Source organism: Pongo pygmaeus, chromosome 22, assembly GCF_028885625.2.
Source record: "Pongo pygmaeus isolate AG05252 chromosome 22, NHGRI_mPonPyg2-v2.0_pri, whole genome shotgun sequence".
Taxonomy (NCBI): domain Eukaryota; kingdom Metazoa; phylum Chordata; class Mammalia; order Primates; family Hominidae; genus Pongo; species Pongo pygmaeus.
The window spans coordinates 51,915,780-51,942,586 of NC_072395.2; the positions used below are offsets into that span (position 1 = coordinate 51,915,780).

Genomic DNA, 26,807 nt, shown 5'->3' on the forward strand with positions numbered 1-26,807 from the left:
CTCTTTGTTCAGCTTCTTGACTTTTCACAGTCTGCTGGCTTCAAAATGTTTTCCCTGGCCTTCTTCTAATGCCTCTTCCCTAATCCCAGGTAAAATTATTGAGGGGGGTTACTCATTCAATATATATGTAAGTTATTTGAGAAAGTTTATTGAGGCACAGTGGCTCACGCCTGTAATCCCAGCACTTTGGGAGGCCAAGGTGGGTGGATCACAAGGTCAGGAATTCAAGACCAGCCTGGCCAAGATGGTGAAACACCATCTCTACTAAAAATACAAAAATTAGCAGGGCATGGTGGTGAGCGCCTGTAATTCCAGCTACTTGGGAGGCTGAGCAGAGAATTGCTTCAACCTGGGAGGCAGAGGTTGCAGTGAGCCAAGATCGTGCCACTGCACTCCAGCCTGGGCAACTGAGCAAGACTCCATCTCAAAAAAAAAAAAAAAATGCTATCCACAAAGTTGGATAAGTACAAAAACATTGTCCTAGGAAATGAAGCCAGTGATCAGGGCAGGGGTTGGCAAGTATTTTCTGTAAGAGCCACATAGTAAATATTTTCAGCTTTTACTGGCCCATTTGGTCTTTGTTGCAACTGCTCAACTCTGCCATCAAAATGCAGGCAACAGCCGTGGATAATATGCAGTGAATGGGCATGAGCATTGTCTTCGTTCATTTTCTGTTGCCTAAAACAGAATGCCTAAAACTGGGTCATTTATAAAGAAAAGGAATGTATTTCTTACAGTTATGGAGGCTGAGAAGTCTCAGGTCAAGGGGCCACATCTGGTGAAGATCCTCTTGCTAGCCAGGACTCTCTGCAGAGTCCTGTGGTGGTACAGGGCAACCTGTGGTGAGAGGACTCAAGTCTCCCTTCCTCTTCCTACAAAGCCGCCAGTTTCCCTGCCACAGTCTCCCTTCCTCTTCTTACAAAACTGCCGGTTTCCTTGCCATGATAACCCACCAATCTGTTAATGCATTAATCCATTAATCCATGAATAGATTAATCCATTCATGAGGGCAGAGTTCCCATGCCCCAATCACTTCTTAAAGGCCCTATCTCTCAATATAGTGACATTGGGGACTAAGTTTCAACATGAGTTTTGGGGAGGATATTCAAACCATACAAGTGTGTTCTAATGAAACCACGTATATGGATGCTAAAATGTAAACATATAATTTTCATGTTCCACAAAATATTGTTCTTCTTTTGATGTTTTCCCACACTATTAAAATATAATACTATGACTAGCTTGTGAGCCACATGAAGAGGCGGCAGGCTAGATTCGGGCCGTGGGCTGCAGTTTGCTGGCATCTGCTCTAGGGCCACTCTCCCAGTAACAAAAACTTCATGCATTCGCCTCTAATAATACGCATGTACATGTGACACTACTCAAACAGTGAGTAAGCTGAGACTGACAAACGTATCATTTGACACTCCAGAATTTTCTTGCTGAAATCCTTCAGTGGATCATCTTATAAAGTCCTGGGAATGCACGCTGAGGCATCTGACCTAGAAACTGAGACGAGAAACTGCTGTAAGATTTGAGTTTTCTGTTAGCCCACCATCTCCAGAGATAAAAAAAAAAACTATGGTGCATTCAACATCTCAATCTGAGATTTTTTAGTAAAATGAAGGCATGCCTGCATGTATTCACAAAGCCTAGAGGTGAGAAATAGAGAAGATCTCAGTATTTCAAATCTGAGTAGCGCTGTGCTTGTATCATTCAGCTCAAAATCTGCAGAAGCACTTGGACCAGTTAAAACTGTGCAATGGGGTCAAAAGTTCAAATATTTTATCTCGATTGAGAAGGAGGATGTGGGATGATGTGGGATGCCCTCCATCCTCCCCTCCCTTTTTTCCTGGAGGGTTTGAAACAATCCCAATTCATTTTTTTCCAAAGCCTGACAATAACTCAGTGGGTCATCCTAGCCTTGGAATGAGCCATTCCTGGATGCCATGGAAATTGTCTATGGGGGATGCCTCCTCAGCTATCTTCTGCAGCCTACCTCTGGACCAGTCAATAATCTGAACCCTCAGCTTCCTGGATGTAAATCTTTCCCCAGACTAGCTGAGAACTAGGGGTTGACTCAAGAATACACTAAACAATTCTTCCCCCACTACCCTGTACCTCCACAATCAAGAGTGTTAGGGGCCAGGCACGGTGACTCATGCCTGTAATCCCAGCACTTTGGAAGACAAAGACAAGTGGCTCGCTTGAGCCCAGGAGTTCGAGATCAGTCTGGGCAACATGGTGAAACCCTGTCTCTACTAAAAATACAAAAAAATTAGCTGGGCGTGGTGGTGGATGCCTGTAATCCCAGCTACTCAGGAAGTTGAGGCAGGAGAATCACTTGAATCTGGGAGGTGGAGGTTGCAGTGAGCCGAGATCGCACCACTGCACTCCAACTGAGGCAACAGAGTGAGACTCCATCTCAAATAAATGAAGAAATAAAATGAAAATAAAAAAGAGTGTTAGGAATAAAGCCTGTCAAATCATCATTACTGCTCCTAAGCATCTCTGGGTGCTTCTGAAATTGCTGTTAGGCTATTTGCAAGACACTGAACATTCCAGAAAGTGTGCTAGAGCATTGAGAATTTCCCTCAAGGACTGTAGCTGCAGACCTTGCTCTCACATGCAAGGTGACCACGTGGCCTGCACGTTCCAGGACAGTGCCTGCTGCAAACAGTCTACCCCTTTACCTTTTACATAACTGTACTCACCGATCAGGAAAACAGACCTTGGTCAGACAGAAGCGATGGTCATAATCTCTCTGCAGATGGACTTTTAACTACATTTCTTCAAATTGCAACAAATGTAAATACAATCAGTCATACACACTGTATGCTACCTCCTTCTCCCATTTTAGGGTGTTGAGAGCCCAAATTAATCACGGCTGGGTGGGGCAAATCACACCTGTAATCCCAGCACTTTGGGAGGCCCAGGTGGGGGTGGATCGCTTGAGTTTAGGAGTTTGAGACCAGCCTGGGCAACATGGCAAGGCCCTGTCTCTACAAAAAAATACAAAAATTAGCCAAACATGGCGGTGTGCTCCTGTGGTTCCAGCTACTCAGGAGGCTGAGACAGGAGGATTGCTTGAGCACAGGAGGTCGAGGCTGCAGTGAGCTGTGATCACACCACTGCACTCCAGCCTGGGTCACAGAGTGAAATCCCGTCTCAAAGGAAAAAAAAACAAAAAGTCACGTGAAAACTTCTGGAGAGTCCAAAGACAAACACCATAGCTCATGGGCCATTAAGACAATCTGTGCAAAAGCTCAATGAACCAATATGAAGATAGAAATCCTGGTGAATTGTATATGTATTCCAGAAGATTAAAATCAGAAAGGCAAAGGAAAATGGAGAGCTGGCACTTGGCACCCATGAAAGACCCACTTCTCCCTGCCCTGCCAGGTGGCATTTCTCCTTCCCACCCTCAGGATCAGCCTGGCATCAGCGATTATCTCGGCCCACTGAGGCCTGGATGCTGCTGGCTGATTTTTGTCTCTCCAGTCAGGAGCCAACCACAGGCCTCCTGAACCTCCAGCACCCTGGCTCACCCAGGACAACAACACAGATCAACTCCCAAATAAAGTCCTCTCTGTTGTCCTGCAACGTGCTAATTGCCCATAATGAGCACATCATAATAATTAAGGATGACTACGCAAAACCTTTGACTGAGGTAGCAATCCTTCACCCACAAATTGCAAGGCCTTTCTTAAATCTTAATTAAAGAGCACACCACCACCTGAGCTAAGGCAGAGTTCTCCCACTTTCGAGATGGGGAAAACTGAGGCTCAGGGTGGCAGGTTTCTTATTCTATTCCACAAGGCACACTTGTACATTTTAATTGGTTTAAATTAAGTGCTATACGTCACCTATAAGGAGTTTGTTAAATAAAATGCTTAGCCGTTCCAAAGAATGATAGGTAGTTGTAAAAATTCATGTTTTGAAGACATGGGAAAATGCTTGTTATGGAATTTTAAGAGAAATTAAGAAAGATAAGTGCTGTATTTGTAGGACGGTCTCGGTCGAGTGTGAAAATATGCGTGCTGGTGTGTGTTTGTGTGTGTGTATCAAGAGTAGATCATAATGTTAACACGGGTTCACAGTTTCTTGGGTGATTCAAGACGAATTTTCATGTTTTCTATACCTTTTTGTCATTTCCAGATTTTCTACAACAAACATTTAATCTTTTATAATAAGAAAAAAAAAGATAAATGTTTTAAAGATTTTTAAAAGGTATTTTACTTTTTTAAAAAAAGATATTTTAAAAGACTTTCCTATTCTATTTTAAATCAGGCTCCTTGGCCCTCCCTTATTAACTCTTTAAATGCATGCAGGACATTCGCTCGACAGCCCTCTTCTCCTGGGTCACCTGTACTTGGGTTTGTGGTGAATTGACAAGCATGTCGTCGGGGCGGGACTCCTACTTCAGGGGACGCCTCCCTGGAATTCACTCAGAGCGGTTGGGAATATCCAGCAAAGTCTGGGGATGCAATGTGGGACCAAATCCCAGGTCTCCATCCAGAAGGGCTCAGGAGCCCCCATGGCCCCTGCTCAGGGTCCATAGAGTGACCTTTGTGGCCACGCCTTTCCAGGAAAGGGACGTGTGTGCCGGGCGCCTCCTTCTCAGCCCACCCAGCTGTCTGGTGGTCAGGGAGAGGAGAAAAGGCAGCCCCAACATCAAAGACATAGCAACTGCCTGGTGACATCCTCCCCGGCCAGCTGGAGGTGTCAGCTCGAGGCCGGACTCCGTTTCCTGCTGCGAAGGCAGCTGCTTCCCTCTTCCCTTCAACTCAGAGGTGAAAGGTTCACACCACCCTGCAAACGCCACCCTCCAGCCTTTGACTCCCACACCCTAAACAAGACAGCAACCAGACATCATGAGCCCAAACTGAAACCCACCCCCCCAAAGGATGGGCAATGTGGAGGGACCTTTGCCCACCAACAACATTTTCCCACTACACCCCAAAAGGAAGGAGCCATCCTCCCTTAAACGCCTTCCCATCTTACCCTGGATGCTCAGGCCGGGTGCAGGGGCAGGGACCCTGGGAGGCTCCGCATTGCTCAATGCCTCTGAGCACAGGCAGACTCTCTTCACAGCAATCTGGGGAATTTGGGCTGTTCTGGGGTGGAGCTGGGGACAACGGTGTGTGTCGGGCAACAGCAGCGGCCTCGACTTGTTCTGGCTTTTGGCTCTGCAGGGAAATCCAGGCAGATTGGGACTGAGGAAGTCTGGGTGGGTGGGCAGGGCTGGTGGACATGGGGAGCAAGGTGGTGGGCCACCCCGTTGACAGACCTCTCCGGGAGAGAAGCGCTGTTGGAGCTGGGCCTGGGTGCAAAGTGGGAGAGAGGGTGAGGCGCTCTGGGAGGGAGCCCTGAACACAAGCTGTGCGGAGGAAGGGAGGAGGAAAGGGGACGGGCCTGGGTCCCCCTGTGGAAGGCTGAGCTGGGGACAGGCACAGAGCAGAAAGGAAGCCATCTACCCTTTAAAATGCCTCCAAAAAAATAATCCCAGGACTCCCTTGTACCTTCCAACTTGCCTGTCGGCATCTATTGAGTGTCTTTCATGTGGCATACAAAGAAGAGAAACATAGTCTGTGCCACGGCGGGCTGGCCAGCTGCGGGGAACCCTCCCATTTGGAGGGAAAATGAAGACTGCAGGACAGTGGAGAGAAACGTGGAGGCCTCCTGGCCAGCCCTCTTTTCCCCTGCTCCAGAAAGCACTATGAGAATTCCTCAAGCCCTTTCACGTTTATAGCTTCTGACCCACACCTGGCTGGTCTTCCAGGTGGGTCCAGTTCTTTCCTCTCTCCCAGCACCCACCCAGCCCCCAACACGCATCCCCAGGATCCACCAATACCACATCTCCAACTCCGCCTCTGGCGCCCTTAGTTTCCATGCGAGGGTTCCTCCAGCACGCTCTGTGGAAGCTGTGGCAGCTATGGCTCAGGAAAGCCTCATTCACATGCTCGGCAACCGCACCCTGGAAAGCAGCCAGCAGCCCCAGGAGCCACACTTCACCTGATCCATCCACAGAATGGGCCGAACGGACCCAAGGCGAGAGAGCCAGGTCCCGCCGCCCAGGTGTCCAGACCTGTGCACTTGCTAGGGCCACCATGTCAATCATAGCCTCGACTGTTGTGAATCCCGCAGACAGGAGGCTTTTGGTCCCAAATATGTGACAGGCACGAATCACGGAGCTGGGAATCCGGAAGACTTGGATTTCCACCCCGCTTCTGGCTCCCGATGCTGTGGAACTACAATTCAGCCTCCACTTCCTCATTTATCAGAAGTTGTTGATGAGATGCCTTGGAAATTCTTGCCAACTGTAAAATCAAAGAGATGGCAAGGACAAACCACGTGCCTTCAGAAACTGCTTCCCCGGGCACCTGCATGCTCACTGTCTTACCCATGTCTCCACCCCTCATCCCCCCAAAGCCGCAGGAGGGGGCTGGGTGAGTGTTGGGTGGCAGTGAGGCCCAGTCACCCAGCTGGTGAGCAGGTGAGCCAAGACCCCACCCAGGGCCGCCATCCTACTTCCCAGTCAGTCTTTCGTATGGGAGACAGATAAAGCCCTAAATGCTCATTTGGAACTGCTTGAGAAGAGAATATAATTCATGGGCCAAAGATACAGAAATGTCTTTCCTAATGAGAGGCAAGCCGGTGGCACCTGCTCTCCAGGGCCTAACGCCCTCATTTCCGCCTCTCCGGTACCTGATGCTATCAGAGGATTTACTCCCTCTAAAGGCCAACCTGAGACTTTCACTTCGCTCAAAATGTGGTTCAGGGAGAGAAACTAACAAAAAGGAATGTGAGTGGGAGGAAGAAAAATCATCTTTTTCTGACACCAAAGAACAGCTGCAAACACAGAGAACGTGAAGCAGCCGGGAAGCCGTCGTGGCTGGTGTGAATTCAGTCCCAGGGGAATCGGCCGCACTGAAGTGCTGAGCGAATGCTGCCCAGAGAAAGGCGAGCCCAGAGAAAAGGCAGGCCCCTCCCAAGGTCAAGGCTTCCTCCATTCAGAGGGGACCCTCCATCGCAAACTGCACGCCCGCCCGCAGTGTCAGGCTGCAGCGTCAGGAACAAAACCAGCAGCCCAGAGTTAATGAGGCGCAGGCGGTGCCCAGGCCCATGGGAGGGTTAATTAAGGCCGCCCTGAGCTGCATACCTGAGTCTCAACACTTGGGCTGAACTGCAAACCTGAGTGCCGAGGACACGGGGCCAAAAGCCGAGAAGGAATGTGAGGCTGCCCACGCGGTCACCTTGGCCGGTGGCCACGGCTGACCTGGAGGGGTGAAGGCCTGGGATGCCATTCCTCCATAGGAGACTGCATTAGCCCGGGCTGGAGGAACACCAAGGCCATGACCCACAGAAGCCCATGTGAGGCTAACGCCCAGCCCGGCCCATCTTCTCAAGCCTGGCTTGACCCCCACCTGCGACATCCTGCTTGGTCCCGGAATCAGTGTGATGTGATCAGGAAAGGCGAATTTCTGCTATGTACTTGACAGAATATCAGACTCAGAGTCCCTGGGGCTGCCACAACAAAGTAACACAAACCAGGAGGTTTAAAACAACGGAAATGTATTGTCTCACCTTACTGGAGGCAAGAAGTCCAAAATCAAGGCCGCTGTCCCTCTGAGACTCCAGATAGAGCCCCCTTGCCTCCTCTAGCTTCCGATGGTGACCATCAACCCTTGGCATTCCTCAGCTGGCAGCTGCATCGCTCCAATCTCTGCCTCCATGATCACACTCCAGGCATGTCTACGTCTCCAAATCACATTTTCCTCTACCTATAAGGACCAGCCATATTACACTGGGATCCCACCCTAATAACCTCCTCTTTACTTGTTCACATCTGCAAAGACCCCATCTCAGCATCACTCCAATCTCTGCCTTCGTCATCACAATCCATGTGTGTCTGCGTTTCCACGTCACATTTTCCTCTACTTATAAGAACAAGCCGTATTAGATTGGGATGCACCCTAATGACCACCTCAACTTGGTTACATCTGCAAAGACCCTATCTCCAAATAAGGGCCTGTTTCCAAACACCAGGGGTTGGAACTTAAACACATCTTTTTGAGGGACAAAATTTGACCCACAACAGAATCCTAACACTTGGGCTCGAAAGAAAAACGTTACAGCTCAAAAATGTTTATAAAGTAAACGTTATTGTTTAAAAATATAGAGAAATAGCCTGAAGATACATCATCTGGAGCTTTCATTTGTTGGACTATTATGCAGTCACTGAAAACTATTATTGAGAGACAATGGGATGAGGTGACAATATATTTCTAACAATCTTAAGTGATACCTATGGTGATGATGATGTGAAAACGTCATATGAATAATGGGGCCAGGGTGGGGAGATGATACCGCTGTGGGGGAGTTGGGAGATTATGGAAAATTTTTCTCATTATATTTTTTATCTTAAACTTCTTTGTATTTAATATTTATTTATATATTTATTTTTTAATTAATATTAATTATTTAAGTGTATATTTGTATTTAAATATTTTTAAATTAAAAAGAAAGGGCAAAAGGTGAGCTTCAGCTTACACTCAGCAACTATAGGATTTGGGAAGGTATTAACCTCTTCACTCAGTTGTTTTTTTTGTTTTGTTTTGTTTTGTTTTTTTGAGATGGAGTCTCACTCTGTCACCCAGGCTGGAGTGCAGTGGCGTGCTCTCGGCTCACTGCAACCTCCTCCACCTCCCAGATTCAAATGATTCTCCTGCCTCAGCCTCCCGAGTAGCTGGGGTTACAGGCATGCACCACCATGCCTGGCTAATTTTTTGTATTTTTAATAGAGACAGGGTTTCACCATGTTGGCCAGGCTGGTCTTGAACTCGATCCACCCACCTCGGCCTCCCAAAGTGCTGGGATTACAAGTGTGAGCCACCCACACCCGGCCTGCACTTAGTTTTCTAAGCACATTGGGCGAAACATATGTCCCTTCCACCTCTGAGGGCAGTTGGGGTACTGACACAGCTGAAATGAATGTGTTAGGCCATTTTTGCATTGCCATAAAGAAATATCTGAGGCTGGATAACTTTTTTAAAAAAAAAAAAAAAAAGGTTTATTTAGCTCACAGTTCCGCAGGCTGTACAGAAGTGTGATGCCAGCATCTGCTCAGCTTCTGGGGAGGCCTCTGGGAGCTTTCACTCATGGTGGAAAGCAAGGTGGGGGGTGGAGTATGCACATCACACTCGAGAGCAGGAACACGAGAGAAAACGGGAGGTTCCAGACTCTTTTAAACAACCAGATCTCATGTGAACTGAGTGAGAACTCGCTCATCACCAAGGGGATGGGGCTAAGTCATTCATGAGGATCCACCACCATGACCCAACACCTCCCACCAGGCCCCACCTCCAACATTGGGGATCGAATTTCAGCATGAGATTTGGAAGGGGCGAACATCCAAACAGTAGCAATGTCCTAAGGATACAACCCTCCCATCCCCCCGAGAACTCTATGGCATTCTAATGAAACCGTTCGCCCTTCATGTTATTACAGGGCAAGGCTGTATTTCCATCACTGTCCTTTCAAATGCTTGAGCGAGCCCAGTGACCAATCAATACTACTGACAACAGGAAGAGGAAGAGCATTGTCCTTTCAAATGCTTGAGCAAGCCCAGTGACCAATCAATACTACTGACAACAGGAAGTGGAAAAGAAGGAAGAATCAGCAATATGAAGAGCACAAAGTCAAAGTGAGTCCAACCACTGGACATGGGTGTCATTGGCAGAAACTTCCAGAAGCTTGGTTCAACATTACCTGCCACAGGCTCAACCTTAAGGCTTTGAGCTGCTACAAGAACTCCAAGAATTGTTTCCTGGCACTATTTCACTCATTTGCCGAGTTCTATAGCGTGGGAACCTGCAGAGCCTCCCCATCTCGTCACCACTATGTGACCCATTCATTCCACGCTGGCCTATGGGGCATCCATCCAGGGAGGCGTGTAGCGTGGCCAGGATGGAGCAGAGGACGTCTCGGAGTCCCTGCCCTCATGGGCTCCTGGGACTGTGAAGGGGACAGTCAACAAACAGAAGAGTGCTGGGAGTGTCGAGAGGCGATGATCGCCCAGAAGAAAAGACAAGGTGAGAGGGGAGCCCAGCCCAGGGTCGAGCTCACGGGGACAGGATGTTTGCACAAAGATGCCGTGAAGTGAGGGGGAGCAAGCATTCCTGTACTCAGGGGACAGACTGTCTCATCCAAAAAGGACCAGCAGGTGCTTCCAGGAACATCAAGTAGCAGGTGTGTCTGGAGCACAGCAAGTGAGCAAGAGAGGGGAGGCAAGAGGCCAGAGGGAGGCCGGGGCCAGAACAGTCAGGGCCTGAAAGCAAAGGTCCAGACTCTAGATTTTATTCTTTGTGAGAAGGGGGCCACTGCAGGGTTTTGAGAAGGCAGTGTCACTTTTCTTGTTTAATTTTTTTTTAATAGAGTCTTGCTCTGTCACCCGGGCTGGAGTGCAGTGGCATGATCTCAGCTCACTGCAACCTCTGACTCCTGGGTTCAAGTGATTCCCCTGCCTCAGCCTCCCAAGTAGCTAGGACCACAGCTACACGCCACCACGCCCAGCTAATTTTTGTATTTTTAGTAGAGACAGGGTTTCACTATGTTGGCCAGGCTGGTCTCAAACTCCTGACTTCAGGTGATCCTCCAGCCTCAGCTTCCCAAAGTGCTGGGATTACATGTGTGAGCCACCGCAACCAACCAGCAGTGTCACCTTTAAAGGGATATCTCTGGGTGCTGTGTAGAGAACAGCTGGAGGATGGTACCCAGAGTGAGGCAGGGACTAGGGCAATAGCTGTGGGGTTGCTGAGAGGGGGCAGACTCTGGACAATTGTTGAGGGATTTGCACAGAGCATGCCAGGATTCAACAAGCCCAGCATGTCCACCTTTGGATCCAGGACCCCAGGGGAGCCACAGCAGGGCCAGAGCAGAGGAGAGAGAAGACACACTGGGATCCATCAGCACCTCTGCCTCCGTCCATTGATTTTCTGAGACTCACACTAGTTCCTCTTGAGGGGTTGTCATGTAAAATACAGGATGTCCCACTAAATTTGAATTGCAGATCAACAGTGGATAATTTTTTAGGCATAAGTATGTCCCATGCAATATGTGGGATATGGTTACACTGAAAATTTGCTATGATTGATCTGCAATTCAACTTTAAATAGAAGTTCTGTTATTTTGTTTGTTAAATGGGCCAAGTTCTATCAGAACTCCCCAAAAAAGGAGATTCTGGAAAATGTATTCCCAGCTTGACCAAGACAGAGCTCCTGTCCCCAGGAACTGACAAAAACAACCACTACCAAGACTGAGTACTTACCATGCACCCAGCACTGTGCCCACATGTTCAGCACTTCATCTAATTCCACAGCCCAGAGGATTACATTTTATTACTACTGTTTTGCAGATGAGAAAACTGAGGTTCACAAAGATACACCAACGTACCAAAATTACACAGGTGGGCATAAGAATAGCTAACACTTACACGGCACATATAAGCTCAGGCATGGATCTAAATGGATCTCACTTAATCCTTTTTCACAGCTCTATGAGACAGGAACTGTTATTGAACCCATTTTACAGATAAGGAAACTAAATCGTATTGGTGTTAAGTGGCCCAGTCAGGATTTGAACCCAGGCAGTGTGGCTGCAGAATCTGTGTTCTTACCTAGCATCTTAAACTACCTCTGAACCACTTCTGAGGCTACCTCCCCACTCTTAATGAAACAACATTAATGCACAAAAAACACTCAGAGAGTCCTAGTGGCAGGAATGGGACAAACTGACAACAGAGGAGATGGAAATCATTGAGGATTGGGGGAACCTAGGGAGGGTTCATGGAGGAGGAGGCAGACAAGTAGGATATCTGAACAGTTGGAAGATGTGGCAAAAGGGAGCCTGACTAAACACCCATGTTAGGAACTATAAATACATGAAGTAAATATCACTGATTACTGAGTTCTTCATATAAGCCAGGTGCTCTACTAAGCTTAGAATTTATCTCTCTCTAGACTGGGTAATACCATGAGACTCCATCTCTACAAAAAATTGAAAAATTAGCCAGGCATGGTGCTCATGCCTGCAGTCCCAGCTACTCAGGAGGCTGAAGTGAGAGGATCCCTTGAGCCCAGGAGGTTGAGGCTGCAATGAGCTGTGATTGCACCACTGCCATCCAGTTTGGGTGACAGAGCAAGGCCTTTGTCTCAGAGAAAAAAAAAAAAAATACCTCTCTCAGTCCTTGAAGTCAGCCCCAAGGCAATATGGTCCCCATCTTGCACACTAGAAAACTGAGGTTCAGGGAGGCCAAGCAACTTGCCTGAGGTCACCCCATCAGGAACAGACAGATGCAGGATTGCAACCACCATGGCAACTTCAAAGCCAGTGCACCTGCCATGTTTCCTTCCCTCTTGGCATGCCTGGAAGGACTTCCATCCCTAAAGTCAAAACAGAGGCACTTGCAGAATGGCTGGATTCAACAAGGTCATCATGGCTTCTGAAAGAGACAGAGCAAGCGGATTTGCTCTGAGAAATACGGCCTCCATCTCAGAACCCTGCAAAGATGCCCTCCCTGGCCATCTTAGCAGCCTTTGCTGCCAGGCCCTGTTGGCAGAGGAAAGGTGAGCCGCCTGCCCTGGGTCAGGGAGAGCTGCAGCCCCCTCCTTGGGCAGAGAGTTCACCCGACAGAGAAAACCTGGGCGGAAAATTGCATCCAGGAAGAATAGAGGAAAGACAAAGGAAATGGCTGCCTCCTCCCCTGGGCACCTGCCCCCAGGGCCACCACCTCTGTTGCTCACAACTTCATCCATTCCTTTCTTTGGGAGTCCATGGGTGTTCCAAGAGCTCTTTAGTGCAGTGCTTCAGAGCTTTGACTTTAGGGCAAGATTTGGCCACTGTGAGCAATTTGATGACTCCGTTTCGGTTTCTAAAAACCTTCTGGAGGCAAATGCAGAAATAAGTACAAAAAAAGTGAACAAACCTGGAGAAAACCTGCCAGCCTGGAAGAGAGAATGGATGTGACTATGGGCAAGGCCATCCATACACATGATGACCAGGGTAACCGTGAGTCACAGATTAGAACTGGGGCAGCTCTGGGTGTTAGAATGCAACGTGGAAGCATTAATGAATCCCACCATTCAGCTGGGATTCCGGAAAAATGGAGTTTGGCAGAGGCAGACTCCTTGTCTAAGACTTCTTTTAGGAGCCCTCCTTGCGTTGCGGTATCTTCTGTTTGCTCCATCAGCCTTGGGCTCTCAGTGATTGGAGGGGTCTGTGTGAGTGGTTCCAGACCAGCTCAGTATGTTACTAGGTTGTATTATCAAGTAGAAGCCTGCAGCTTCTGTAGCAGTCTCTGCGCTTTTTCTCGATAGTGAGCTATGATTAGGGTGAGCTCAGAGCTGAAAGTCAAACAGAAATGCAGATGGAACCAATCAGCCTCAGATTCCAAAGCAGCTGATAAAAACATAATGTACCAAAAAGAATGTTGGTCACACAGGAAGGAAGCCATAGCCCCTTGCTGTCTGCATTAGGGAGGATTTTAACTTTTTGCTGGTTAATTGTGTAATTTTTTAAATCTTGTATAAGATTGTGCACCATTTGAAATAAGAAAAAAATCTTTTAAAAAAATTTTTTAAAGGAGATAAAGATAATGAAAGAAAGGAGCCTTGAGGACAGTAATTGCCAAACCATACTGCTGAGTTCAATGCCTTGGTGACAGACATTTTACCTGCAAAACACATAAGGTTTTCCTTCTTAGTAAACTCATGCAGGCTTTACTATTAAAACACAGAAGCACTATCGCAGGAAGGACATTGACATAAAGTGCTTTCAGGGCCCTCGAAGCACGGACTTCAATCAATTTTCCTGTGTCTACTGAAGGAGGCTTCAGCTCTTTGGTTTAAAATAACCCAGGGGATGGCCCTTAATTTCAGAAATTGTTCTATGCCGTTTTTTCTCAGCAGGATGCAGAAAGCAATCCCCGCTGTGGCCGAGAGGAGAGCTGGCCTGGTGGGCTCCACTCAGCAGCAGCCAGTGGTCACTTCTGGATCGGTTCCTGGCTGGGGCCCATTGTCCTGACCTGCTGGTCCCACACCCCACAGAGGAAAGTTGCTATTAATACCCTCTTCAGGTCCCTGCAGGAAGCTCGGCCTTCTCCAGATGCCACTTAGGAGTCAATCCTTGTTCCAAAGAAAGAGAGCATAGAATGCAAACTTGTGTCAGGTTGAAGAGGCTGGGGACAGGGGCATCCCAGGCTGCTCATCCACAGGTCATCGTCACTCGGCTCCTAAAGAGCACACCGTCGTGGAGGAAGGACAGATAGAAAACATGATCTGCTGGCTCCAGACCCACACCTCGCTGGCTGCCCCTCTGGCTTCTCCCATCACTCACCTGCAGGGCAACCACCTCCAGCCCTCACCTGCATCCCTGGGATTCCTGCAGCTACATCCTCCCTGGTCTCCCAGCTCTGCTCTTTTGAGCCTCCACATGGGGCCCAGAGAGATTCTTTCATGAAGTGAGTCAGGTGGGGACCACCCAAATGTCCGTCACCTGATGCACGGAGAAATAAATTGTTGTCTATTCTACGTGATGGACTATTCCTCAGCCATGTCAAGAGATGAAGTGCTGGCCCACACTCCGACGTGGATGACCTGAAAACATTCTGCTGAGGGAAAGAAACCATCACAAAAGGCTTGTAGGATTCCATAGATATGAAATACCCAGAATAGGCGAATCCACAGACACAGAAAGTGGTTGTCAGGGGCTGGGGGGAGGGAGGACGTGGCGTGACTGTGCATAGACTAAGAGTCTCTTTTTGGGGTGATGAAAGTGAGCCTGTTTTTGGGGTGATGAAGTTCTGGAATTAGAAAGTTGTGATGGCAGCACAACATTGTGAATCTACTGAATTAAACACTTTAAAACCACTAAAATGGTGAATTTTACTTTATGTGCCTTTTATACCAACTTTTATTACTTTTTTGAGACAGGGTCTTACTTTGCTGTCCAGGCTGGAGTGCAGTGGCCTGATCACAGCTCACGGCAGCATTGACCTCCTGTGCTCAAGCGATTCTCCCACCTCAGCCCCCTGAGTAGCTGGGACTACAGGCGTACACCATCATGCCTGGCTCATTATTTTATTCTTTGTAGAGACGGGGTCTCTCTATGTTGCCCAGGCTGCTCTCAAACTCCTGTCCTCAAACAATCCTCCCACCTCAGCCTCCCAAAGTGCTTGGATTGCAGGCATGAGCGCCAATTTTTTTTAAAGTAAGCCAGAACATGACATCACTTAGCCTAAAACCCACCAGACCAGAGGCTCCCCCATCTCACCCTAAAGCCTCACCATGACCTACGCAGTTCTCCCAGTGTGCTCTCACGCCTGGCCACTTCCCCGGCACCTTCTACCTCCACTGTTCTGTCCCTATGCTCTTCAGCCACGCTGGCTTCCTTGCTGAACCTTGAACTGCCCGAATACACTGCTGACTTGGGGCCTTGGCACAAGCCATTCCGTTTGCTAGAAACATCTTCCCTGCGTCTTCCCACAGCTTCCTCACTCCATCAGGCCTCATCTCAGAAGCCAACTTCTCTCACACGCTGAGCTAAAATGCCTCCCTCCCCTGGCACACTGCTCTCCTGTCTGGCCTCCTTCTTTTTCTCTTGGCAACACCGCTCCTGAACTCATACACTTGTTCACTAATGTATGTGGTTGTTTAGAGTCTGTCTCCCGCACGGCAGGTCAGCTCCGTGAGAGCAGGGACCAGGTCTGGTTTTGTCCACTGCAGTTTCTCAGTAACCAGGACAGTGCCTGGTACATAGTGCTGAATAGATCCAATGACATAGTACCGTTTATGTCTAAATTATTAGAAAACCAGGCCGGGCGTGGTGGCTCACACCTGTAATCCCAACACTTTCGGAGGCTGAGGAGGGTGGATCACCTGAGGTCAGGAGTTCAAGACCAGCCTGGCCAACATGGTGAAACCCCTCTACTAAAAATACAAAATTTATTTTTATTTATTTTTATTTTTTTGTATTATTTATTTTTTTATTTTTTTATTTTTATTATTTATATTTATATTTTTATATTTATTTATATTTTTATATTTATTTATTTATATTATTTATTTTATATTTATTATTTATTTGTATTTGTATTTTAAAATACAAAAATACAAAATAAAAATACAAAATTTCTCTACTAAAAATACAAAAATTAGCCGGGCATGGTGGTGGGTGCCTGTAGTTCCAGCTACTTGGGAGGCTGAGGCAGGAGAATCGCTTGAACCCAGGAGGCAGAGGTTGCAGTGAGCCGAGACAGTGCCATTGCACTCCAGCCTGGGCGACAGAGCGAGACTCTGTCTCGAAAATAAAATAAAATAAAATAATAAATAAATTATTAGAAAACTATATTTATTTTGAGTATTGATATTATCAAGTAAGATCGTTTGTACCACCTACTACAAGAGACTCATAGAGACAGTGTTATGGGGTTTAAATAAAGGAAAAGCTTTTCTACCTGGGCATGATGGGGGCTCAGGATAGAACGGAAGCCAAGGTGTGTGGCGAGGTAGTCCCTGGGCTGGGGCAGGACACAAGAAGGAATTCATTCGCTCAGGCAGCAAGGGAGCGTGATGCTTCCCTGTGCCCTCGCTGACCCTCATGATCGTCTTTAACGTTTACCAATTATATTAGGTGACAGTGGCATTTTTTATTAATTAACACTTCTTTGATTGCTAGTGAGGTTGACTGTTTTTCACATGTATATATTAATCATTTCTATTCATTCTTATAGTTATCTGTAATTATTTTCATTGCCCATTTTTCCACTGGATGTTTGCCGTTTGTTAATTTGTTGAAAGTGTTCTTTATCAAGACACTGATGCTTACACACACATTTATATACATGTGATACAAATATATAGCATATATAGCAAATTGAAATTTCTGGTTTATTATTTACCTTTTCATTTTAACATCATCTTTAGATATGCAGTCAAATTCTTTTTTTATGCTGTTCTTTTTGCTTCTATATCTAGAAATGTCTTAACTCTAAAAATAGATCAGTATTTATCCTTTTTGTAACTGTTTTTACAATACAAGAGTACAGAAGATGAAAACTTTTACTTATAAGTAATAACTCTTATACTTGTGGAATCAATTTTGTTATATAGAAAAGCCATAAGTACCAAGAATCTTTTAAAAAGTTCCCACCGTTAATCCAGCAATTCCATTTCTGTAACCCTTTGCGAAGACCTGTTTCTCACCCAGGCACCCCCGAGGCATAACATGAGAAGTGGCAGATGAGATCTGAGGCCTCAGGGTCCCCAGGGCTCATCTCCCTGGACACCCATTGTACTGAAAGCCTTTGCGGGTAGGGCTAAATTAACGACTCATTTAGCGGATTAGTAACTGAAGACATTATTTTAACATTAAAACAAATCAGATCACTTTCAAGAAGAAAGCAACATTCTCCTAAAATTCTAAGAAAAACGTGAAAACCTCAAAGCTTCTCTTTGGGGGATACACTTTGGCAAGATGTTGGAGAATCACTATCCACACCAACAGATCTGAGATATGCACTGAGATTTATTTATTTACAATGCTCACTGCAGCATAATTGTTGAAAAAAATGGACACAATCTAACTATCCAACAGTAGCAAGTTGGCTCAATCAATTATGATATGATCTCATATGATGAACAGGGTCCACTGAAACTGTTTCCATGAAAATAATTTTAGTTGCAATCACTTTTTTCAAAATCTAATGTGATCATGAGAACATATTAGAAAAAATATCGAGCAGGCAGTCAGCCAAAAGGTTACCAGCAGCAGAACAGCTGAAGGCGGTTATTTTCTCCTTGATACTTTTCTGAACTTCCATTTGCTCCACAGTGACTTTATGATTTTCTACTCAGAAGAAGAAAGTGTGGGGTTTGTGGCTGCTGTTTGGTTTGGCAGCTCGCTTTGTTTTTGGAAGAGAAGTGGAGCGGAGGGAGCTGCGCTGTTCGTGTAGAGGGCCTCGGGGAGATGCCTGGGAATGGGGCCCCTTCATGCCTTCTCTGCATGTTAGGAATAGAGACATGTGAATATTTTTACATCAGTTTTAACACCTTCGCAGGCCTGTAGGTTGGAAATAGCTGGTCAATGTCTGGTGCGTCCCAGCATGGGAAGCGCGTCCCTCTCCAGCCCCATGCCACATTCTCGGGGTTGACTTGGGGTCACAGTTGTCTGCTCCCAGTGTTTGATCAGCTTCATTTCCAAAATGGGTCACTCACAGGGCGGTGTGTGATCATGTGTGTGACGTGCTCTTCAAAGCCGTTTCCTGGTTGGGAAATCTTCACACACACACACAAAGGTCGAGTCTGCTGTCTGTCCAGCGTTGACGGTACCTGCCATACCTCACGTCTGCACCCTCTCCTGTCCCCGCCTCCGGGCCTTCTGCCCATAGCCAGGTGTGACAGCCAGGGCTGCCGCCTCCCAATCAGGCAGTGCACAGCCCTGGGACCCCCAGGGATGCAGACCCAAGGGAAAGTGAGCCCCCAAACCTGCCTTCCAGCCAGCCTGCTTGGAGGAAATGCCCTAGCTTTGTTGAAGACTTAATTACTTAATAAATATTAGATGATACCATTCTCCACAAAAAAAAAAAAAAAAAAAAAAAAAAAAAAGATTAAAACCCAAAGAGAGATGGGCAAGTCAGGAAAACAAGAATAAAGGGGATTACTCTTCAAGGTAACAGGATATGAAGAGAAGTCCCCCGAGGCTGGTCCGCTGGAGCATTTAGGACAGCAGAAGAGAGGCCTCTTTATAATCTCCCGGCCTGAAATTCACCCTCATCGCTCCCAGCTTCACATATAACCTGGAACTCCGGGGGAGATGGGGAGAGCCGGGGGGCGGCCCCTGTGGCCTGGCTGACCCAGGTCTCATGACAGAATGTGAAAGACTCCTTTATTTATAATTCTCAGTACTCCCAAGTTGTAAGCCCCGATTTTACCTATGGGTACCTTTTGAGTATTTAAAGATGTGCCAAGCACACAGTGGAGAAGCATCATAGGTGGAGCCCAGGGCAAAGAGCTCAGGCCTGAGTGAATCAGCACCATCTCCCACCAGCTGTGTGACCTCAGGTAGGAGATTCAACCTCTCTGTGCTTCAGACTACACAGCTCCCAAACAGAAAGAATTGCCAACCTGCCTCACAGCTATTCTCAGGGTTAAATGAGGGCACATCCATGAAGTGCTCAGAGTGGGGCGCATCCTGAGTGTCACAAAGGTTGGCAGCTGTTATTGTCTTGTTTTGATGGTTGGGTCATCGTCATCATCATCATGATGATTATTATCCCCATTACGCAGCAGTGAAAACAGAGGCTCAGGTCAGTCTGATTCCAGGGCTCCGTCTTTCTCATCTCCACTTTGCCTCCACCAATAACACCCAGTGGGGGCCCCAGTATGAAATTGTCTAACTCCTTACCTTCTTCACTATCTTTTTTCTTTCTTTTTCTGTCTCCTTTCCCCACTCTGTTTCCCATCTGTAAGCCAAAAACCCCAACATCTAGGAAAAGCCAATCATGAAAAAAGTCATCCTCCCACCAATTTGTGCCTCCAGCCCAGACCTCTCTCCCAAATTCCCAACTTACATGTCCAACAGCCAACTCCACACCTCAGCCTCAGCATCTCACACTCCCTTCGCCCAAGACTAAACTCCTGCTCTTCATACCCAACTTGCTGCCTGCAAAGACCTCCCCAACCCCAGTGACACCATCCTTTTGGCTGCTCCAGCCAAGAGCCCTGGAGTCCCTGTCCATTCTCCTCTTGCTCTCACTCCCTCCTTCCCCTCTTCCAATTGGTCAGGAAGTCCTGCTGGCCCTTCCTTCAAAGTAAACCCAGGAGCCAACCACTTATCCTCCCGCTCTGCTCGCTCCTGGATTCCTGAACCAGCTTCCTGGCAGTCTCCTAAGGTCGAGTGGCATCTGTCTTCTACTCAGGCTCCTGTGTGGCCCCCATATCACTCAGCGCTAACTGCAGGGGCCTCATCATGGTCTCCGAGACCCTGTGTGATGCCTCGCCCACATCTTCCCTCTGCCATCCATGCCTCCTGCCCCCCACCATAGTGGCCTTATTGCCCCAGCTCAGGGGCTTTGTCCCAGCTGCTCCTTTGCCCTGGAACCCACCTACTGCAGAGAGCTGTTTGGCTTCCCAGCACCTCTTCTAAGCTCATATCCCACCTTCTTTTCCCTCCAGGGCCTACCCTGACCACCTGCAGTGGGTTGAATCATGTCCTCCCCAACATTCATGTCCATGGGGAGCCTGTCATTGTGACTTTATTTGGAAATAGGGTCTTTGCAGATGTAATGAAGTTAAAGATTTTGCGATGAGATATCCTAGTTTTAGGGTGAGCCTTAAATCCAACGATCGGTGTTCTTATAAAAAGAGAATACACACAGAGATAGAGACAAGGCCATGTGAAGATGGGGACAGAGCCTGGGGTAATGGGGCCACAAGCCAGGGAAGCCTGGAGCCTCTAAAAGGTGGAGGAGGTAGGGAAGGATCTTCCCTAGAGCCTGCAGAGGGAATGCAGCCCTGCCAGCAACTCAATTTTGGATTTCTGGCCTCCAGAAGTGTGACAGGATAAATTTCTGTTGTTTTAAGTCACACAGTTTATGGTGCTTTATCAGGGCAGCCCTAGGACCCAAGTCCACTGTCCTATTGAACATCGAAGCCTGTCCCACCCCTCCCATCCCCATAGCCCCACGTCTTCCTGCCAGACTCTGCCACTTCTTTGTCCTCGTGCAGGTACCACTGCTGGCACGTGCTGTCATTTCTGCCCAACTGTGCTTATTTTTATCAGCTGTCTCCCCGCACTGGGACCAAAGGGCTATGAGAGAAACTTCTTTGTCTTGATGAGCCTGGCAGGTCACAGGGCTGAATCAATATCTGTTCAATCAATAATGGAATAATAAACAAACTCCTAAGGAATTGGAAAGGACCAGAAAACCCTTTCAGAATCTACATGAACTCTCCATCTTCTTCCTCAGCCACCCTTCATTTAACTTCATCAAACTGACAGCCAGCTTTGAAAGCTAATGCTTTCTAGTTTTTGTTCTATTGAGTTTAGTGACAAGCATTGCAATAGTGATCGTATCTACTAAACTTCCCTGCACATTCCCTGTGTGGCTGGTAGAATCAATCAGCTCTTCTACAGCAAGATGGAAGAGTACTTGTCACTAAACCCAGGAAGCAGAGGTTGCAGTGAGCTGAGATCATGCCACTGCACTCCAGCCTGGGTGACAGAGCAATACTCCATCTCAAAAAAAGAAAAGAAAAGAAACACTGCAGAGAGCTGTTGGTGGAAAGTGTCCCCCCATCACACCCCCTCCCAGGCTCCCCATTGTGTGGGATCTAGTGTGGTGCGCTGTGCCCCACCCAGCACAGGCAAAGAAGAGAAACTGATCTTACCGGCTACTCAGGGTCCTTTCACAACCACACACCTCAAAGAAGGATAAAGCCATCCACCAGTAACCCCAAGTCACCATAAGAGATGCCCTTACTTCAGAGCTGACCTAGCCTCTGGGAGCCAACAAGAGCAAAGAAAGCCCCAAGACATGGATCTCAGCCCTTTGTCACTGGATGGTGTCCTCCCAGCCTGCTCACTCCTATGGGGCAGGGGGCTGGGAGCAGGGGACGGCTTCCCTCTAAGATCTGCACAAAGAACACTAGGAGGGCATTTGGGGAGTGAGTTGTCACCTACAGATCAGAGGTTGAATGAGCTCACTGGGGTCTCTCTTGGCTCCAGTTCACTAAGGAACATGAAATGCTTTAGGGAGCATGGAGTACATATGCTGGGAAGAAAAGATCCCCAGCAAAGCAAGGACAGCCAATGCCAACATCGAATGGTGACCGGAAAGGCTAACATCCATTTACCCAGCAAGTCAGGCTGCCTCGGAGCCCTCTGCCTGCCCCAGGCCACTATTCCCAGGCCAACCCAGGGCCTCTTCTTCTGGTGCAGGAGTTCTCAAGATGGCGCCCCCTCCTGGTTCCAGGTGGGCAAGGGTCAGGCCCTCCTACCTGGGTCCCTCAGTCCTGTCCACGTTCCAGGGTCTCAACCTCAGCCAGGGGCCTGGAGGGGCCTCTTGAGGACACTCATCTATATCCTCGTCTCCTCTGTAGCTGCCCCACTTTCAGCCTACAGGTTGACTCATTGGGAAATGATTCCTACGTCATTTCCTGCATCCTCTCTGCTTTATGGAGAATCTGTGATGTCTGAACCGGAGGCCTGGCCCTGGGGCCTGTCTCTGACAACATCTCGACTCCTCTGAAAGGTGCAAATGACACGTCCTGCTCTGCAGAACTTCTGTCTTGGCTGGGCTGTGGTAGCCAAAGCCCCTGGGCTTCACGTTCTTCTAGAGAAGCGCCTGCCATGCCCAGCCTAGAAGGCTGGTTCCCAGGGCCAAAAGGAAGCTTTTCTCTCTTAAGAACCCAGTTTTGTAAATAAAAGCCTCCTGTGTCATTATTATTGTTCTTTTAGGTAATCTTTTTCAAGTTGGCATTTTGAAATAATTTCAAATTTACTAAAGAGTTGCAAAAATAATACAGAAATGTCCTATATAAACTTTGCCTACCTCCACCAGTATCTTAAAATTATTAACACCATTGTTAACACAATCATCCCCTCTTATCCTCAGTTTCACTTTCTGAGGTTTCAGTTACCCGCCATCAACTGTAGTCCAAAAATATTAAGATATTTTGAGAGAGACAGAGGGAGAGAGAGAGATCATATTTACATAACCTTTAGTACAGTATATAGAGATCATATTTACATAACCTTCAGTACAGTATATTGTTATAATTTTTCTATTTCATTATTTATTATTGTTGTCGATCTCTTACTGTGCCTAATTTACAAATGAAACTTTATCATAGGTATGTGCATATAGGAAAAAAACATACAATGTATAGGGTCCAGTACTCTCCGAGGTCTCAGGCATCCCCCAGGGGTCTTGGAACAGATCTCTATGGATAAAGAGGGCTGCCATGTTTGAGGAAAGGAAAATGCATGAAGTAATGTTTCCAACTTTTGTCTCATCAACTAAACTGAAACTTTGACACATGTCTACGTAATAGAATGAGAAACATGTGCTTCTGAAACATTTTGAAAGTGATGCTTTTCTATCAGTACCCAACCCTTTTCTTTCAAGACTCTCATGCTTGAGATATCTACAAAGCCCATATACATTTCTCACCTGCATTTGAAAAGCCACTACTCTCCATTCCTCACCCTTTGTTGCTTGAGAGCTTCCCCAGAGATGTAAGCCAACTATGCCACCCCTCAGAAGCTAAACAGCACCTCCTTCTTGTAGGAGCTCCTTTAGGGGTGACGCAGGCTCCAACCTGATGGATTTGCACACTCAGGCACTCTCTCAGGGCATGTTCACAGCACATGAAACCCGTCCAAAGACAACTATTAAAATTCTAAAATTCCACCCTCTGTCCAACAAGTTTCTGAACACTTGGTCTCTATGCCTCCCTGCTAAACACCAAGCTAAAGAGATGAACCGTGGATCAATAGAGGTCTGCTTTGCTGAGCCAACTAGTGAGGACTTGGGTTGGTGCCTTTCTGCATTTATCATGGTTACATGGTCATTAAGGGTGACATTTGTTAAAACTGAAAAGTCATTAACCCCAGGGGCAGGTTCACAGTGGGGCTATTCCCTGTCTAGAAAAATGAAGGGGCTTTAGTTAAAAGGATTTGAGCTGCTTGCCATCTGGATTTTATTTTGCTTTTCTATTATTTTTAAGCAGATTTAATGTTTGAATGGGTAATGCATCTACATGGTATCAAAAAGTATAAGAAGGTGTACATATGAGCAGTTCCTTCCCTTTCCTGTCTCTCAGTCACGTTATTCCCACCGTGGCCTATGAGTTTCCATTCTTAATAGATGGTTTTATAGTCTTCAAAGGTTACTACACAAATACAAGCAAAGGTATACACCCGCCCCCACCACAAAGACTGGCACTCTACAAAACTTGCTCTGTGTCTTCATTTTTGATTTAACACTACTTCTTGGAAATTTTTCCCCACTGGTACAAGAAAACACATTCTTGTTTGTTTCAGCCCTATTGTATTCCATTTATATAGACATCCCACAACATACTTAACTACTCTTCTCTTAGGGGGCAATTACATGGTTGCCAACACTGCAATTATAAAACGACGCAAATCTATGTGTCAAATGGTATCCATTCACTAGCGACTAGGACGGTGCCAGAGGAGGGCACGGAAATGGTAAACAAATCACATGTGGGGGGACCCTCAAAGGCTGTGTCTCAGTTGTGAAAAGCAGATTTTCATCCGGCAGCACACATCTGTACTCCATTTTACACTTTAGATGGAGCTAAAGATGTTTCCCTCTCCACCTGAGTTCTGCCAGAAATATGTCTGAGAATTTGCCCCCAGTCTAAGGACACGAAACCCCTTGTTCCCAATATACAAGCGTGGAGGGGCACCACAGATTAAAGTAAGATCAATGTTACCAGAACAATAAAAGGGCCAGCACCTTTAAATTTCCACTAATACTTTATTATTTTTACTCCAAACCCTTTGTTACATTAAGAGACAGCAAATTCCAAAGAACAAACTAATTTTAGCCAGAGAGAGCATAAGCAACATGCCTATCCGGGAGGAAGTGCTCAGGAAATGATGGCTTCAGATAATACACCACCCATATCCTACTTCCTATAGTCAGTAAAAAGAGCACTAAAAAGTCCCTCAAAACACACAAAGAAACACTGAAAGGAAAGTCCAATGCCTGCAGCCCACCTCAGTTTCCCTCAATCCCCAATTTCTAGGTTAATGCTCCAAGATCACAGCCAGACTTCAGCCCCAGGCCTCACCATAGCACTAGATGTTGCTTCTAGAATCAAGCACTGACTGGCTTCTAGAACTAAGGCAGTACATCAAACCTTCAGAAAGGCCAACGCCCATGGTTCTCGAAGTGTGGTCAGGCCAGGGACCCCTGGGAGTCCCCAGACCCTTTCAGGGCCCCTATAAGGTCAAATGATTTTTATAATCATACTAAGATGTCATCTACCCTTTCCACCCTTACTCTGTCAGTGTGCAGTGGAGTTTTCCAGAAGCTTTGTGATGTGTGGTAGTGCAATAGATTGAGTACAGAGGCAAATAGGAGAATCCAGCCATCTTCCAGCTGTTAAAGAGACTTGAAAAAATGTAAAATAATACTGCTCTTCTTATTAGACCATTTTGTCCTTAAAAATTTAGGGTTTTTTAAATAAAAATGTTATTTATATCAACATGTAATAAGTTTATTATGTTAAATGAATTAATAAATGTGTTTAAATGTCTTAATTCCACTTTCTAATACAGTAAAAAAAAAAATGCTCAGCTTACCATAATACACACACACACAAAAAAGCTCTTTGGTATCTTCAATAATTTTTGAAAATGTAAAGGGGTCCCAAAAATAAAAAGTTGAGAACCACTGCCTCTACATGAAATGAAGGTATGCTGATGATCAGCTCATTACCGTGAAGTGCTAGGGGGTCAGTGGGCCTGCTTTCTCAGGTCACTCTTCCCTGCTTCATTTTTCTAGCACACAGCACAGTGCCTGCCCAGGGTGGGTGTCCCACGCATGACAGAGGAAGGGAGGGATGGGGTAAGGAAAGCAAGAAGACCTTTCCATTGATTATTATTGAATAGCACAACTAAGTCAAATCTAGGAAAACTCTCTGAAAGTAAATGGCAAGTTATTCTGGGTGCCCTGCTTACCAGTGAGGAAAACAGACAAATGGAAAGAGGTGTGGGGATAGATGGGGAAGAGGAGGGACCGGTGCATGTGAATGGAATGTTCACCACCAGCAGGGATTGCCCAGCACATCTGGCCCACCCTCTTCCCATTCACTGCTCTACAAAGAGCCTCCCCACATCACCCACCACTACCCCCAGCACTGGGCACCCAAGTGTGTGCAGCTTCCCAGGACCACCCTTCACACCACACATGCACATCCTCACTCATGTCCCAAGCATTGAATCCCTGCCCAGCAGCACCACAGCTGCAGAACGGAGCATCTGTGCCAACTTGGATTAAGTGTCCCCATGTGCTCTCAGCCTTCTGCCCCATCTGCACCTCCAAAGCAAGGCCGGAGGGCTGCTCTATCCACTCACCCACCAATGCTGAGTATAGATGGCTTTCTTGTGTGGCCTAATGGATTTGAAGTGATATCTTCTTCTTGTCTTTGTCCCTCTCTCATTCCTAATGAGAGTCTCCTCATATGCTTGGGTATTTGGGGAAGGTTACCTGTCTTGTAAATTACCGTTTATATCGTTCACCCATTTTCCCATTAGAATTCCTGCTTTCTTTTATCAATGTGTAGGTATTTCTCAGATATTCTTGATCGATTTTAGTTATGGACATAACCTTCTGCAAGCTGACACCCTTTCCAAATCCGTCATCTTTCCCTAACTTTGTCTTATGGACAACAACATTTTAACTTTTTTTTATAATATCTTTTGCATTTTTGTTCACTAATCCTTTCCCATTCCTAGGACCAAAGATATCATTCTACATTTTTTCCTACTGAATTTATGATTTTACCTTTCACTTTTAGGTCTTTAGTCCAGCTGGAGTCAAAGTTTCTAATGAAGCATTTTTTTAATTACAAGACAAACAGGGCAGTAGCCAATTATAAAATCTAGGCATTTCCTCAGCAGTCATGACAGGCAGAGGGTCATGGTTTTGAGCCTGTACCTCTGGCGATTGCTCTGCAGGTGTGATGGCTAGCTTCATATGTCAACTTGCCTGG

General features: G+C 46.7%; 1 protein-coding gene across 4 annotated transcripts in view; it reads right to left on the reverse strand.

Moving 5' to 3' along the window:
- LOC129022577 (uncharacterized) overlaps nucleotides 1-26,807 on the reverse strand; it is a 118,380-nt gene that overhangs the window by 10,874 nt on the left and 80,699 nt on the right. For all 4 annotated transcript variants that reach the window (XM_063659883.1, XM_063659882.1, XM_063659880.1 and 1 more), the window contains 2 exons: nucleotides 7,588-7,784; nucleotides 5,855-6,320 (listed from right to left, as the gene is read on the reverse strand). In XM_063659883.1, the coding sequence (XP_063515953.1) occupies nucleotides 5,855-6,277 (423 nt within the window). In that variant the 5' untranslated portion in view covers nucleotides 6,278-6,320; nucleotides 7,588-7,784. The remainder of the gene's footprint in view (nucleotides 1-5,854; nucleotides 6,321-7,587; nucleotides 7,785-26,807) is intronic.